The 14,232-nt window shown below is 45.1% G+C and overlaps 1 protein-coding gene across 1 annotated transcript; it reads right to left on the bottom strand.

Annotated features, from left to right (window-relative positions):
- Positions 1–8,691: 8,691 nt before the first annotated feature.
- LOC124665613 (F-box protein At4g18380-like) lies at positions 8,692–10,537 on the bottom strand. The gene is made up of 2 exons (XM_047203008.1): positions 10,171–10,537; positions 8,692–9,876 (listed from the first exon to the last, which is right to left on the bottom strand). The coding sequence occupies exon 2, from the start codon at positions 9,768–9,770 to the stop codon at positions 8,700–8,702; it is 1,071 nt and encodes a 356-aa protein (XP_047058964.1). The 5' UTR covers positions 9,771–9,876; positions 10,171–10,537; the 3' UTR covers positions 8,692–8,699.
- Positions 10,538–14,232: the final 3,695 nt, after the last annotated feature.

The following is a 14,232-nucleotide window of genomic DNA, read 5'->3' as shown; positions in this document are numbered from 1 at the left end:
AGAAGGGGGGCATTGCCACCGGGTGGCAACACCATATTTACCTTAGATGAAATATCAATAAAAATATGTTAAATCCGTCCTGGTAGATTTGTTTGGAGAATTTGATCAATTTTGGTTATCATTTTCTGGCTAAAAGTATATATGCACCAAGAGATCTATTGTTCATCCCCATCTTGAAGCATGTACTACAAGAGATAAAATAATAATAATAATAATAATAATAATAATAATATGCTACGGTATCCTAGTACTATTATGGCGTTCCTAAAATTTTAGTACCTCTATCATCTAGTTGGCTTATGCTCATAAGCTCATGGCAGATATATAATGCTAGAATATGATAATGGACAAGTGCTCGTTTTAACAAGTATATCTACATTAGTATAAGACAAAAGCTAGAGAAGTTTTTTCTCTACAAAATATGATAATGGATAATTGAGTAGAAAAAATGGAATTAAAAGACAGTTACTTCACATAGTGAAAAAACCAATTAAGAAAAAAGTTGGACAACCAAAATTACACAAAATATTAAGAAAAATAAATTCTAAGTTATAAACAAGGAATTCTATGAACTAAATTACGGATCAACTTGGTTTTCCTTGAGAGCAAATATATTCTCTCTTAGAAAGTTGAGTATCCGAGGTAAAGGCAACATAGGAACGACTTTCTCTAATCTTATTTTGTAAACAATATAGTAAACACTAATATTATAAAACAGGAAAATGCAGGTTTAGAGGTTCTGTGTTTTAAACTACTATGCATGTTTGATTATTGTCGTACCAAACTAGTTGATGCACCAAATTTACCAATAGTAGATGGTTCAAAAAGGAATATACCAGTGTTGCTGCACAAAATTCATTAACTTTTGTCATCAGTATCCTCCCATAGTTCATCTCAATGAAATATATCTCGAGTGGAACCCGTCACCTTAACCTCTCTAATATCTTCCAACCCAACATTCTCGGCTTCCCCTTGCTAGGCAACAACATTTCATGGGACTCGTCAAGAGAGAACTATAAACAGAAAACAAATGTAGATGCAAATCACCCGCCCCACTAGTACAGATCAAATAATCACATATGATCAAAATTTCCCTTGTCATATGGTTTACCCAAACCTCACCACACGGGGGTAGGTGATGAGTTGGGATATCTCACACGGTTGAAGTTGAAAGAACTGGGTGCGATGGCAGTATCATCGCACACGATTGCATAGAAGATATCATTTATGATCCATGAGGGCTTAGTCCATGATTTGTTACACCAATTTCTATGCGAAAGAGCATGTGGCCGCCATTTCCGCTGTTGCACGACCCGCCCACTCCATTTTTTTTCGATAAAGGATGCTTTATTACTTCAAGAATCAATTACATCCAGCCTCTGCATAACCAGGATGCACACAGCCGTTTGTTGTCTCACGAGTCCAAAGTTACGAAAACAAAAAGGCGAAATACATATCGGAACGATGAATCATATGACGCCTAAGATGTAGGTGGAGCTACTATCCGAAGACTATGCTGCCACCCATGTAGGGAAAAAGTATCCCTCGCCGTATCCTCCAACCGTGTACGGACCTCCGTAAATAGGTCTCGGTTCTCCACACGCTGAAGAGGTAACCACGAACGGAGAATACCTGTGCATCCGTAGATGACCTGCAACAAAGAGCAATTTTTGTCATTAAAGATCTTGTCATTTCTACATAGCCGGAGCGCCCGGATAACTGCTAGCGCCCCCATCCTAAGAAGCATTTTAAACCTTGAGTTAATACCATGAAGCCAATTGCCAAAGACATTAGCGACACTAGTCGGCGGATACAAGGTAGACGCTACTTGGATGATCGACCATATAGATCTCGCAAACTGGCACTGGAAGAATAAATGTTTGATGGTTTCATCATGATGACAAAAGACACATCGTGTACTTCCGTGCCAATTCCGCTTAACAAGATTGTCTTTGGTGAGTATGACCCCGCGACCAAGGTACCATCCAATTTTTTTATTTTTAATGGTATCTTCATCTTCCAATTTTTTTTATTATTATCAACTGGTAAGTCAGAAAGCAGGATCGCATTGTATAAAGATTTTACAGAAAAAGCACCATCTACATGGAGGTTCCATCGAAATTCATCTGGCTCTGGCGATAACTGAATATCTCCAAGCCGCTGAATTAGACTGTTCCATGCCACAAGTCTTTGTCCTAGTAAAACCCGTCTGAATGTCACATTCGGAGGTGAAGTAGCCATTACAGTTGCAATGGTATCACCTTGTCGACGTGCAATTCTATACAAAGCGGGATACTGTTCACTTAGAGGTGCATTGTCTAGCCAAGCATCCTCCCAGAACCGTATCTGTGCTCCATTCTTAATAGAGAAAGTCCCATGTCGAAAAAACACATTTTTTTGTCGCCATACCAGCCCAGAAGTGTGAATCCCCAGGTTTCCAAACCACTTGAGATTATGTCTTCGAGCCGATGTACTTTCTCCGAAGTATAGTTTGCCAAATCCCATCCTCGGTAAGTAGCTTAAAAAGCCATTTACCCAGTAGAGCTGAATTCTTGACCTCCAGGTCGTGAACTCCAAGCCCTCCTTGGTCTTTGGGACTACAAACTATACTCCATTTAACCAATCGATATTTCTTTTTCTAGTTGTCCCCTTGCCAAAAGAATCTGGATCGATAATAATCGAGTTTATGCAGAATTCCTTTCGGTAGGATGAAGAATGATAACATATACAGTATCATATTAGTTAGTACTGAATTAATGAGTACCAATCTTCCACCCAGGGACAACAATTTACCTTTCCAACTACTGAGGTGTTTTTGTAATCTTTCTTCCACTAATTTCCATTCCGCAATTGTTAGTCTCCGATAGTGAATCGGAATACCCAAATAACGAATCGGAAATTGGCCTTGCCCACAACCAAATAACTCTGTATACAGAGCTACATGGTCTTGGGCGTCACCGAAGCAGAACAATTCACTTTTATGGAAGTTAATTTTCAATCCTGATAATTGCTCAAAAGCTGCTAAAATTAATTTCAGATTTTGAGCTTTTTCAAGGTCGTGATCCATAAAAAGAATTGTGTCATCAGCGTATTGAAGGATAGATAAGCCACCATCAACCAGATGTGGAATCACACCTTCAATCTGACCATCAGACTTGGCTCTCTCTATGAGTACCGCCAACATATCCGCTACGATGTTAAACAACATCGGAGATAGCGGATCCCCTTGGCGTAACCCTTTTCGTGTTTGAAAGTAGTGTCCGGTGTCATCATTAACCCGGATTGCAACACTACCTCCATACACGAAATCATTAATTAGAGCTCGCCACTCAGGCGAAAAGCCTTTCATCATGAGTGTCTGTTGAAGGAAAGACCATTTAACTTTATCATATGCCTTTTCAAAATCAAGTTTTAAAATAACTCCATTTAATTTCTTAGAATGCATCTCATGTACCGTCTCATGCAAAACCGCCACTCCATCAAGGATATTACGTCCTTGCATAAAGGCTGTCTGCGATGGTAAAACAACATGATCCGCAACCGTATTAAGTCTAATGGTGGCCACTTTCGTGAAAATCTTGAAACTTACATTTAATAGGCAAATGGGTCTATATTGTTGGATCATTTCTGCCTCATTAATTTTCGGTAACAAGATAACTTCACCAAAATTTAGACGAAATAATTCTAGTTGTCCAATGTGTAAATCACTGAACAAATCTAGAAGGTCCGATTTAATAGTACCCTAGAAGGTTTGATAAAACTCTGCTGGAAACCCATCTGGACCCAGTGCTTTGTTGCATTCGATTTGGAAAACTGCCTTCTTAACCTCTTCCTCAGTATAAGGTGCGGTTAGCAAGCCGTTTTCTTCCAAAGAAACTTGGGGTATATCATCCGTTAAGTCCTCGTTAAGAGAGAAAGTACTTTCCTCCGGAGGACCAAACAGACCCTTATAATAATTAGAAATGTAAGACTTGAGTTGCTCATGGCCTTCAATCAACCCTTCTTCTTGAATAAGAGAGTGAATACGTTTTTTCCGGTGTCTCCCATTGGCTAAGCCATGGAAATACCGCGTATTTGAGTCTCCTTCCAAGATGAATTGAGCTTTGGATCGTTGATACCATTTGAGTTCCTCTTCGCGAAGAAGACCCGCCATCTGTTCATTGGATTGATTTTTAAGCTCAATCTCATGTGTAGACAGTGGTCTAATCTCCGCAACAGCCTCAAGCTCATCAATGACATTTGATAAGCGAGTCTTTTCTTTTTTAAGAATACCAGCCGTATGGGCAGCCCAACCAGAGAGATGTTTGCGCATGGACCACATTTTATTATTCCATCTCAAGATAGGCGTACTCCCCCCGACCGGTCATTCCCAAACCCTTTTAACCATATCATGAAATCCCTCTCGATATATCCAGCCCAGTTCAAATTTGAACGGCCGTTTACAAACGGGTCTGGGATTCCCAGTGGTTAAAAGGATGGGAGCGTGGTCAGACAGTTTTTCAATACGTTCTAGTGCACGGACTGACACCATAGGGTATTTATTTTCCCATTCGGTATCCATCAACACACGATCTAGTTTCTCGTATGTGGGCTTCGGCAAGCTGTTTGCCCAAGTAAACTGCCGACCAGTCATAAACACCTCTCTTAAATCAAGGCTATCGATGACAGCGTTGAACAAGAAAGACCAATGACCATCAAAGCGGCCTTTACTTTTCTCATGAGGAAACCTCAACAAATTAAAATCACCTCCGATTAAAACCGGGTAAGGATTATCCTTTGTAAGGTTTACCAACTCACGTAAAAAATCAGCCTTAAACACTTCCTGGGCGGCACCATACACAGCGACCAGACTCCACATGAAACCGTCTGCTTTATTCTGAATGTCGAGTTTAATGTGGTACTCTCCATCAGAACTAGCCAAAACGGTCATGGTGTCTATGCGGACGCCGAGTAAAATGCCCCCTGACCTACCACGGGGCGGGCGAGAAAACCACTGAAAGTTAATCCCGCCTGACAATCGGTCGAGAAAACTTTGAGAGAAATTTCGCCTACCCGTCTCCGATATAGCAAGAAAATCTAAATCATAATCTCTACAACCATCAGCAATGTGGGAATGCTTAGCCAAGTCACGAAGACCTCTGCTATTCCGGAACATGCCATTCATCGAGAAACTATTTTAGATTTAGAATTCTTGCCATACCTTCGAGATTTCTTTCCAGCCGATGATCGAGAACCACGTTCGGACGCTTGTAAATCAGAACTAAGCTCCGCGTGTTCTAAATCAACTTCGAAATGTTGCCAATTATAGCCGAGAGAATTTGACCATCTAGGATGTCATCATCATCATCATCGTCTATAATTGCCGTTTCAGGCCCAGTGGAGACATTCGGAGCAACCGTTAAACGGTCAAGCTCTGTTTGTCTCAACACATTAGCCGAAACAGAAATCTCATCAGACCGACTACCCAAGGAAACCCCTAGGCTACTCAAATTAGAAGTAATACAAATATCTGAAAAAGAAACAAAAGACTTAGACGGTTGTTTAATACCTGCCGTATCAAGGTTCATCTCCCCCTTGCGTCGCATGGCTCTCTGCATGACGTCCTCATCCGTCACCCCCGCCCCATCCTCCGAAAGAGCAAACCTCCCACTTCTCCTCACCGTCGGCTGAACGACTGGAGGAGGGACCGTGGGTGAAGGCTGCTGCAAGGAGGCTGGTGAAGAACCCGCCCACTCCATGGTTGTTGCAACCGGGGCGGAACCCCCTTCGCTCTCGTCAGGCGCCATGCCAGATCTCCTCGCCGGCTTGGCCCTCCCCTGGCTCACCCCTCTCCGTATCCCCCAGCCCGCGGCCACCGGCTCCTCTGCTCTCGCCTCCTGCTCCAGTTTTTCTCGGCTACGGCATTCAGCCGTCCACTGCTCGCCGCTGCAAGCCTGTAGCAGTCCAGTAGCCAGGAAGGCAGTAGCAGTGTAGTCCCAGCAAGAGCAAGAATCGTATGCTGCAATTCATTGTGCCCATTATTCTATCGTTTTGTGCCCATTATTTGTAGTGATATTAAATCAATTATGTAGTGATATTAAATCAATTTGTACAGATGTTGTGTGCCCATTATTTGTAGTGGCATTACTCAGTTATGTAGTGCTATTTAATAAATTACTATAACTGTTCAGAATTAAGGTTTATGTTGATAAATGGAGAGCAATAGGTTATATATATGTTAATTTTTTATATTTCAATTGTAGAATTTATTATGAAGAGGAATAGCCACATTGCATCACCTTCATTTTTGTTTTTGAGAATTCATCACCTTCATGTTGATTATGAAGAGGCATAGCCACATTAAGGATTGATTAGGAAGAGATAGCTCCATTATGGATTTATGGTAACAAATGGAAACCAATAGCTCATATTTATGTTACTTAGTTTCTATTGTAATTCTCAAATTGATATTGCTCTTATCGGTGGTGACATCTAGTGTTGAAAGAGTGTTTTCTATGATGAGTCTTGTGAAGAATATATTTAGAAATCATATAGGTGATGAGATCATGAACAATGCTTAATGAAATTTATTGAACGAGGTGTGTTATTCAAAGTAAGTAAGATGGGATGATTGAAACTTTTATGGAAGCACCCGAGCGTAGAGTTAAGAAATCCTAATAACGTAATTTATTTTTTATGATATATTTCATCATGCAAGACTCTTTTCATTCTTCGATTTTTTATTGTAAAATGTATGTGTTGAATATAAATGTTGCCAATCAATTGGCCTTGTATTTGTCAATCTTTTATAAGATTAGGGGAGTGCAGTTTTATTTTTGTATGTGTGCCCACCCTCTACTTTTTCATGTGCCTGCCATTGTGTGTCAATCAGCTTGAATCTAATTTTCTCTCTTAATTTTGGTTAACCTTGTATCTGTTCATGCTTTAACATAACACTTTGATTATCCATTGGTTAACACATAAGGTAGAGCATGACTAAAATGAGTTCCACACAATAACTCCATTTTCACTTTTTCTTCCTGATTATATCATATTCTTCTCTTCAAATCGATGATCTTAATGCTAATATTCAAGGTATATCTTTATCTTCATGATATCCACACTTGAATTCAACAAATAGACTACACGAATTACCTATGAAATATTTCTTCATATATACTCAATGAAAACACTAGTCCATAAGAATTACCATTAATTATCAAAAACACACGTTGGAACAATATACCCTTACAGCAGCGCGATGCCGAAGTGGTAAAACAAACCTAGGATCGGCATCGTAAGATTTAACCATTCTAATATCATGTTTTGCAGAATCCCTAATTTCTAGTGTTATATGAATTGAACCCTCATGAGATATATATAATGGTACAAGACTTAACGGCCAAGAAGCCTAATATATTGATACACAAGATGATGTAATCTAAGTCGTATGTACCCTAACAAAGTCCCCATTTCTTTGAGCCACACGTACATGATCAACTGTATTTTGAAGCCTAGTCTTGTGACAACGTGTCAGGTCTCCCCTACTGATCGTAACCTATATTCAGCACTAACAGGAGGATGAAATGTTCAGGATGCGAAAACCAACCTGTGCTTAGATGGTTAGGAGGGCAGTAACACCTCTACCTCACCAGAGTTCAAATTTTAAATTTAACATTTTAGTGTCTCATTAAAAGGCGAAATATTTTTTCAGTGGGTGGCGATGTTCTCATCGACATCGAGGTGTCCGTGGTGATTTCGTCGATCTTATGACCAGTCGGATCAATTTCTTGAACTCAATCTTTTGGAGATATTTACAGGGATAGAGTATGTGTACGTACGTTCATAAGGTCAGTGTATATATGTATGTGTGAGCATCTGCTTCTATACTTGTGTTTCGAAAAAAAAAAACCAGATATGGGAAACGACTAGAGAGCGGAACCCTGAATTCACCTAGGACTAGAAGGCTGTGACGGCCCATGAAGCCTAACCCAAGATACGATGGTCCAACCCGGTCCAAGTGAAGATCTACTTACTGTGTTTTGTGTCACACACTGAGATGCACACACGAATACACGACAGAACAAGCTCTCAGATAGACTAGTGCGCTAGAGGAGATCAAGCCAACAAAAATAAAATAGAAGGGAAAAGCGGGGATGCACTAAAATTATATTGATGAACAGCTCGAGGAACAACAGGCTTTTTTTTTTTTCGAATTCAGAGAGCTTTATTACTTACTATAGAGTGTCACTGAGAAAACCTGGGTTATAATTAATCCACAGGCATCTCTTCCTATCAACGGTAGCTTGTTTAGCACAAAGATGAGCAGCTTGATTTGCTTCACGTCTAACAAAAGAAATGCTACAACTATTAAAAGCTCTCTTAATCTCTCTAATATCTTGACAGATTGCCATAATCTCGGATTTGTCACCAGCTTCATCACATAGACGTACAACCTCTTTCGCATCACTTTCAATTATAACATTTGTGTATCCCGATTCAGCTGCTAGCCTCACACCATCCCTGATGGCCTGTGCTTCCATAGCATGAGCACTTGCTGCATGATCATACCACAATGCTTGAGCACGTATTAAACCTTCTTGGCTGTCTCTCACCACTAGACCCATACTCCCAGCTTGAGCCACTTGATGGTAGCATGCATCAGTATTGATTTTTATCCAACCTTGATCAGGAGGCTTCCACCTTGAGGAACAACAGGCTTAGAAACCATTCATCTCCAAAAGATAGGTGCGTCTCTTCATCAGTGCCTTCGCCGCGAATCTGAACGGTCCATCGAACGCGCCTGAAACAAAAGCTTCAGTTTCCTTCCGACTGACGTGACAACCACCAATCCCATCGCCAGACGGCTTGATAACAACAAGAGTTGCGCCCTGCAATGCCAAGCCACCAGGCAGCTCGAGGTACGGCGCGTACTTCAGCTTCATGCTGCACGCCGGTACCTGCGTCCTGTTGGAACACGCCGAGGCTGACAGCTGGTTCTCCCTGAACTCTTCGAGCTGCTCCATGCCCATGGACAGCACGCCTTGCCCGTCGGCGTCCGCCAAGACCAAGCTTCTCAACGTCGGATGGTCGTTGATGATTGACCGGAGAAGGAAATGCCTCGTCGACGCGGCAATCAGGGAGCTGATGGTCCACACGACACGGAGCTTCAGCCCGCCGTTGGTATAGAAAGATTCCGGCATGCTTCCGCTGTCCTCCGCCGACGGCTCGTGCCCAGCGGCGCCGGTAGGCTTGCGATTGACCAGGGTGCCGCCGAGAATCACGCAGCTCTGAAGCGTGCTCCCGTACTTGGCCCTCCACTTCAGCAGCACCCCGTCCTCGGTACCGACATCGCCGGAGGGGAGCTCCACCCGGAGATTCCGGACATGGGTGAAGCTCCTCAGCACCTGCACGGGCGAATGCGGGGCGAGGTGCGGGAACAGCGGCCTGATGCCGGCGCCGCCTGGGCTGCGCATGCTGTGGAATGGCTTGACGATGGTGAACAGCATCAGCTTCAGGAAGTGTGAGAAGATGTGCCGGGGCTTGGGAGAAGCCAGGTTGAGTGCGTCGTCGGCGTCGCCGTCCACGGCCACGACGCGGTCGATCTTGACGTAGACGTCGTGGACGAGGGGGACGAGCCCGTGGAGCCGCTTCGACACGGCGGAGCAGCGGCCGAGGGAGCGCACGTCCGCCAGCTTGTTCAGGATGAGCAGGACGAGTGCGTCCGGCAAGCAGTCGATACGGTCAACCTCCATAGCCGGGTCTGCGTGGATTCGAGCCTTGGGATGCATTTTCGTAAACAAAAATGGCTATGAACTAGCAATGCTTTGCTGTAGAAAACGCGTGCGCTTCGGATCTTCGACTGGCTCAGGCCGGCACCACGGCCCGTTCTATTTTCTGAAACAAAACAACGGCAACAGTCAGAACACAAATTTTGACAGGGGAGGAGCTGAACTGAACAAACTATTATTGGTCACGCGGACTTGATGAGTAAACGACCTGAGCTGAGCAAAGTAATACACATCAAACACTCAACGAATCTCTCTAAACAAAGAGGCGAGACGAACAGAAAAAACCAACAGATAGCATTTTTTTTTGAGTGATAACAGATAGCATTCATCAAAGACTGAAGACTGAACAACATCGCATGAATCAAACTAAACCAAGAAGACTCATCAAGACTGTACTTACCACGAGCAGGGCTATAGACAAGCTGGCGGCGAATACAATGGTCCGAGATGACACTGGCCGCTCTCAAATCCGACCTTCCGCCGGAACACAACGGGATCCCAGTTCAGGCGAGCCACGTTCCACGCGAACTCGAGCACGAAGTTAACAGCTACAGCACCCCAGCCCGAGCAGCTAAGCCTGGAGCTTCGATTTGGGAGAGACGCGGGCAGCGGATTCGCAGCGGCGAGGGGGATGAGGGTTCGCTGTCAGCAACTCCGGATGCTTGGGGAATTTTTGCTCCTGGGGAGGGTTTGTTTAGTGCAAGGAGAAGAGTGTGCCGCTCGCTCGCCACTGGGCGCTGCTTTATGTGTTGTCTCGGGAAGGTAACGGTAGCCTATTTGTTAGAGATATATTCGGTGTACGTACGGTTTAGGTAGTCTAGGATTGAGATAGATCTTGTGTCTTGTCTTGCACTCCAAGATGATCCCTGTACGCCTAAATATACTCGCCCATGAGGCTCAATAATACATCCAACATATTCCGCCAATCTCTCTCCCTCTTTATCCTTCAACATGGTATCAGAGCGGCACGCTCCTTGACCTAGCCGCCGCCCAAGCTTCCGCGTGGCGCCGCCCCCGGGGAGATCGATCTCCATGATCTACTCCGGGGGCCGCACAATCCGTATGAGGGTTCGTCCGCCGATCCGTTGATCCGCTGCCCTCGAGTCCTTTTTTTTCCAATCTGTAGATTGGTTTTCTTTTTTGCTCGCCGGTCGCTCGACCGGCGTTTTCTTTTTTGGTTTTACCGATCATAGATCGGATTGAGTCGCCCATCGCCGTCGTCCACCTGCGCCTCTACTCCAACCTCGGCGTCGACTGCACCGGCCATCTTCATCAACCGCGCGACACAGCCACACGCGTCACACACGGGACGCCTACGTGCGACGCAGCAGGCTGTCTCGCCCGCGCGGTCTCCATCGCTGGTCCGTCTTCGCCGTCATCGCCCGGGATATCACCGACAACGTCGCCAACGAGTCTGATCTGCGGCACGTCGTCCACGCCATGGCGCGCGTACACGTCTCCGCCAAGCACGTCCCCGAGCACGCGCCTACCACCGATCGAGCATCGGGTTGCCGCTGCGTCGCCCCTTCGGGCCGCAGCGCCGCCGCCTTTGGTCCACGTCGCTAGCCAACGACGCGCCTTCCGAGGCGTGTACGTCGCTAGTGGCGTCCCGCCGCTGCACCGACTCGCGCTCTACAGCTACGCCGCCCCCTCGGGCCGTGGCGTCGCTGCACGTAGTCACCTTCGCCGTCCCCCGCGCACCGACGTCCGAGGCCACCACCGCGCCGCCCCATCGGCACAGGTCACCACCGTCAGCGCAAGGTCTACGTCAAGCCGCCGGGTTCCTCCTCGCCAACTTCGAGTACCGCCGCCGCACCACCACAGGTACCCTGCATGACCACTCTGGTCGTCGCAGGCCTCGCCGGCCACCTCTACGGTCTAGGCATCCGAGCATGGTCACTCCCGGTCACCGCCGGTTTCGCCGCCTTCTACGTCTCCGTCCACCACGACCTAGCAGTCCATGATGGTCCCTTCCCTCGCACGCCCGGTATTGGCAACACCGACGCGTGCCTTCATCCCCGACGCGCCCCGAGCACGGCAAGCTCGGGCCGGCGCCTCGTCTTCATCGGCTTCGACAACGTCTTTATCGGCATCGACTCTTCTACGACTGCCTCGACCGCGTCGCCGACTTCGTCTTTGCGTACTCGGTTCTGGCGAAACCGGAGTATGCCTTCATCCCCGACGTGCGCCTAGTTCTGACAAAACTAGGGCAGCACCTCGTCCTCGACGGCTCGGACTGCATCGACTTCGGCATCGACACTGCCTCGACGCGTCTCCGTCACTCTCCTCGCGCACTATGCGCTTGCGGCTTCATGTGCGGCTACCTCGACACCGGCACCCGACCACGACATCGACCACGGCATCCCCTCGCGCGGCTACCCCGACCAAGGTTGCAGCACCCACGCTCTCGGCTACCTCGACATCGGCACAAAGGGCTACCACCTCGCCTGCGCCTCACCAGCTTCTTCTACAGTCCAAGCATCCGCGACGCGACACCATCCACGACGCTCCCGCTACGACTGCGGGGAGTGTCAGCCTTCTGGGGTCGACTTCGGTTTATCTCCAGTCTGACCGTCCACGTCGTTCATGTTGTTCACGACGCTCCCGCTACGACTGCGGGGGAGTGTTAGAGATATATTTGGTATACGTACGGTTTAGGTAGTTTAGGATTGAGATAGATCTTGTGTCTTGTCTTGCACTCCAAGATGATCCCTGTACGCCTATATATACTCGCCCATGAGGCTCAATAATACATCCAACATATTCCGCCAATCTCTCTCCCTCTCTATCCTTCAACACTATTCACTTGCAGAGCGAGGTTACGAGATTTTTAACGGCGTGTGTTTAAATGGATAGACTCGGATTGACCACCGTATTGACTGGGTCAGTCGCGCGCACGCACCTTTGCCCTGGTCGGCACGCTAATTTTCACTTTGCTAGCAGCATTGCAATCAATCAAACAGCAAAAGTTACGACTATTTGACGGCTCTAAATCACCCTGATGATAAATTCTAGCTTAAGAGTTAATAGTGTGGGAGACCAGCGGAAAATGTGGTCAATGTGATGCCACTTGATCCAGTGGCGGAGCTGGAGCTCGAGTCACCCTGATGCACTACTTAGTATAGCAGAATTTTTTTAGCAACAATCTACTATATATAAGTATGGTTTGTAGCTTGTAACAAAAGATAATTTGGCATATTGTATATATAAATAAAAGTGCGTACAATAATAATAAAATAAAAGACAAAGTTACTAAAATATTCCTTGCATTTCCAAATGCCAAAGTGGATGATCAAACGCCCCAACTACTAATGCTCAAGAACCTACAAGAAACGGAACATACTTAATTTTAAAATGAGAGATAGTATAATGACAGAAATTGTAGTACTCAAGTAACTAAAATGTTCACATTACCTTTTTTACTTCTTTAGTACATTCGACTCTTCAAAGACATGAAATACTTGACCACTTGATCATTGGTGACCTTCTTCATTTCTTCTACATCATGACTCAAGCTATCATCATTGAGACGATTGCGCAAAAAAGTTTTCACCAATTTCATGGCTGAAAAGCACCTCTCAACTGTAGCAGTGGCAACAGGCAACACAATCACTAGTTTCAACAACCGATAAAACAAAGGATACATAACATGCCTCCTTGTCTCCACCATTTTTTAGAAAGCTCAGTGATTGTTTCTATGTGGGAAAAGCTATCATCTGTGCGTACATCAGCAATATAGAGGCGTAGATCCTTATCAAGATCCCTCAGTTCTCCAGAATTGAAATCTCGAGGATATAGTTTAGCCAAATTTATCAAATTCTCCAAATTAAAATCACGAAATGAGTCTCTTGGACTCAAAGCCGCCGACCAAACAAGAAGGTTGGAGGATGTCTCACTGAACCGACCATCAAGCTCTTGAACTAGCCAATCAAAAAGATCATTGAAACAATCAACTTGATAATGATGTTTGTTAGCAATTCCAGTTACCTGTCTTCTCTTTTTTGGATTTACATAGGCTTCTTCCATGTCCAACTCTTCAATATCATGTTTCTCACAGAAATTATGGACTTCATCTATCAGAGATTCCCATCCATTTTCTCTAAGTTCATTCAAAACATCTCTTGTTGACTTCACACATTTCATGGCATTTACAATATCTTGATCCTTCATGCTGCAACGCTAATGACAATGTGTTTGTAGTTGTAAGAATTGTCAACATGAGATGCAAAAAAAAGACAAAGTCAAAAGACTGAAAGTACACGAGAAGACCATTTGCTTGGTCTCTATTTGTTCTGTCAGTGTCTTCTTCTCCCACAAATTCTAGAACTTTAATAACTGAATAGAACAAGTCAACCAAGCTCTTAAGTGTTTTACCATGAGAACCCCAACGAGTGTCTCCGGGTCTCTGAAGGCATTGCTCTTGATTCAGCCCTGTGCCTGTTGTAAGCTGCCCACAACCTAA

Source organism: Lolium rigidum, chromosome 6 (assembly GCF_022539505.1).
Source record: "Lolium rigidum isolate FL_2022 chromosome 6, APGP_CSIRO_Lrig_0.1, whole genome shotgun sequence".
Taxonomy (NCBI): domain Eukaryota; kingdom Viridiplantae; phylum Streptophyta; class Magnoliopsida; order Poales; family Poaceae; genus Lolium; species Lolium rigidum.
This window is presented reverse-complemented; position numbering and strand designations above follow the sequence as displayed.